We start from the raw sequence: 2,899 nt of genomic DNA on the forward strand, positions 1-2,899 counted from the left end.
GTCTAACCATATATATTATCAACCCATAGAGGCATTATTTCTTTTTTCCTTCAATTTTCCCCTGAATTTATTCATGTTTCCCAATTGGTACATAGCATGTAACACACCAACGCATGGAAAGGCCAAAAAAGGACTAATCAGTAACTCAATTGGAAACGTCTGATCTCAAAACAATTTTTTGTCTGGTCTCAATCTATTATATATATGCAACCTCCTACCACACCATCACCTTTCACCTAGGTTTTTCCACCAATCATTTTTCTTGTAACACACGACAGATTTCCAGATCCCTCAAAGCTAAATCTGTTTGTCATCATTGGGCTTATTTAGTTGGCTATAAATTTTGGTGACGGTTGACGTTTATTTTCATTTCTCTTGAACTTTTTGTTTTGTGTGTGTGAACTGTGGCTAAGCTTAAAGACTACGTTATGGGAGATCACGAGGAGCACAAGAGGGCTGAGGGTGAAACTCCCTCTGTATCCGCAATACCGCCAGCAGCAGAAGTCCCGGCGGTTGTTAAGAACGAAGGAGAAAATCATGCCACTGAAGACAAGAGTGCGATCCCAATTCCTGAAGAGACGGCATCTCCTCCTCCTGCTGCTCCTGCAGCAGCTGTCAAAGGTGCACACTCCCCTCTATATCTTTCTCTCTATTTCTGAGCTTTTTAGATAATTTTTGTGACATGAAGCTAGAAGACGTACAAAATAAAAAATATCTTCACTTTTACGAATATTTTTCTTGATCAGTGGCATAACCAGACTAAAGTAATTTGTTGGAGTCACAAAATATTTTTCATATTAGAATTGGGTGGATCAAAATTTTGTGCTTATAGAAGAGATCAATAAAGATGAATTTTAGCAAGTGATATTGATCTTAGTTGGATAGATAAATCATTTTTGCTTATGTCAAAAAGTGAGAATTCATAAACTCATGTACAAATATAAAATTATTTATTAATCTTAAACCCTAAACCTTAACCCAAAAGAAAAGTGATTGGCTTTTTTTTATTTGAAAAAAAAAATTATATATTTAAAAAATAATAAAGATGCTAAGCACTCCCACTTTAGTTTTTTATTATTTTTTTAATTTTTAATTTTTTTTGAAATTTTAATGGGAGAAAGGGAATCTAGAAATTATAAAACCTTCACCATTTTTACCTTCTTGCTTTATTTATATATAGAAGATAAGCAGTTTGCAGATATTCATATTTTGCTCATATTCGTCAACTAACATGTGGAATTTATTTAACATTCTTAGAGATTGCAGACCCCGCAGTAAACAAAGGTGTAGGGAGTTCAACTGACAGAGGTATATATGTCTCGGATGTGTTTATTTCTTTGAATTATTTTCTGTACATCCGTCAGTTACAAGATATATATTAAAAACTCATCATTGTCTCGTTTTATTTTTTATTTTTTTGTTTTTTTAGATGTATTGTTTGCAAAAATTGAAATGGAGAAAAGGCTGGCCTTAATTAAAGCATGGGAAGAAAGTGAGAAGACAAAAGCAGAGAACAAGTAAGTGGTCATATATAACTTGATATGTAAAATAAATTAATAAAAACATGTAAAGTGTTGAAGCATCCTTCAAAATAATTATTATTTATAATGCTTGATTAAAGCAATTGAAGTATTCCAACGTTTTCAACCATTGACAGGGCATACAGAAGGATGTCAATCGTAGAATTATGGGAAAACAACAAGAGAACCAATGTAGAGGCAGAACTCAGAAAAATTGAGGTAAAATTCTTGAACCTCGGTTGCAAAAATAAATGCTTATTAACCACCTAAGCTACAAGGTCTTTACAGTTCTGTTAAATTCCTTCAAGTATGCTTGTGGCTATTTGATCCATATGATTACATTAGAACCTATTTTGGATACTTGATCAAAATGTTTTTTCAACTAATCTGCGTAGGAAAAATATGAAAAAAAGAAGGCAGGGTATGCTGAGAAAATGAAGAACAAAGTTGCTGAAATACATAAAACAGGAGAAGAAAGGAGAGCTATCATTGAAGCCAAGGAAAAAGAGCAATCCCTGAAGGTGGAGGAAACAGCTGCAAAGTTTCGTTCGACTGGAAATACACCAAAGAAATTGCTGTTGTGGTGCTGCGTCTGTCAGCATTCTGCAGTCAAATAATGAATCAACAACCAAAACAAAGGGAGGGGCTTGCTTTCAACTTTGGTTAATTTGTTGGTCTTTTTATTTGTAGTGCTGCACAGTTTTTTCAGTAAGTGCAAAATCAAATACATGCAGAATATTTATAGTTTACTATTCTTCTATTTTGACTAATCTACTAAAAAAAATAGCAAGTTTTGAAAGGGCAAACCTTTTAGAAAGAAAACGATGGGGACAGAGTGGAGCTATATTTGAAATTTCTGCCCTCCCTCCAAGCCACTTGTATTGAGCCCTGTACTTCCATAAGTCCAGTTGAAAGTTGGGCTTGTCTTCATCAAAGGTTTTCTGAACTTAACAAAGACCAAAAGTGAAGCTTCCTTAACTGCAAAATCCCAGGTCCAACAAGGGCTGTGAGAGTAGTACTTACCTAAGTTGCCTTATCAAAGCAAACGTAACAAATCAACTCCATTGTGCATGAACAAACAAGAATAGCTAAAGATGGGCGCTGCATCAAAATAATGTCGACAGTATTTGACTAGTAATGGATATATCGTGGGTATTTAATTTTGTGATTTATCACTGACTCGGCTCCATATAAGTATAATGAGGCAACTAGAGATTCCTAACTTCAGGTTGTGCGTAAATTGTAGACAATTAATTATTTTTTTTGACAAACGATAGAAAAATCTACACTAAATTCGTCTAAATTAGAGAGAGAGATTCAAACACAGTATGCATGAGCGAACACTCTTAACTAACTGAATGACATATAACTTGCAAATG

The 2,899-nt window shown here is 34.1% G+C and overlaps 1 protein-coding gene across 1 annotated transcript; it reads left to right on the forward strand.

Moving 5' to 3' along the window:
- The first annotated feature begins 428 nt into the window (after positions 1–428).
- On the forward strand, positions 429–2,269 carry LOC126600537 (remorin-like). The gene is made up of 5 exons (XM_050267112.1): positions 429–621; positions 1,258–1,308; positions 1,430–1,517; positions 1,658–1,739; positions 1,916–2,269. The coding sequence occupies exons 1-5, from the start codon at positions 429–431 to the stop codon at positions 2,135–2,137; spliced, it is 636 nt and encodes a 211-aa protein (XP_050123069.1). The 3' UTR covers positions 2,138–2,269.
- Positions 2,270–2,899: the final 630 nt, after the last annotated feature.

The sequence above is a fragment of the Malus sylvestris genome, chromosome 14 (genome assembly GCF_916048215.2).
Source record: "Malus sylvestris chromosome 14, drMalSylv7.2, whole genome shotgun sequence".
NCBI classification, from domain to species: Eukaryota; Viridiplantae; Streptophyta; class Magnoliopsida; order Rosales; family Rosaceae; genus Malus; species Malus sylvestris.

Bases quoted from the DNA above. Each gene is read 5' to 3' on its own strand.
- LOC126600537 (XM_050267112.1), top strand. From the start codon at position 429: ATGGGAGATCACGAGGAGCACAAGAGGGCTGAGGGTGAAACTCCCTCT. The intron at 1,309-1,429 runs GTATATATGTCT...TTGTTTTTTTAG, and splicing joins AGGGAGTTCAACTGACAGAG to ATGTATTGTTTGCAAAAATT. The intron at 1,740-1,915 runs GTAAAATTCTTG...TAATCTGCGTAG, and splicing joins CAGAACTCAGAAAAATTGAG to GAAAAATATGAAAAAAAGAA.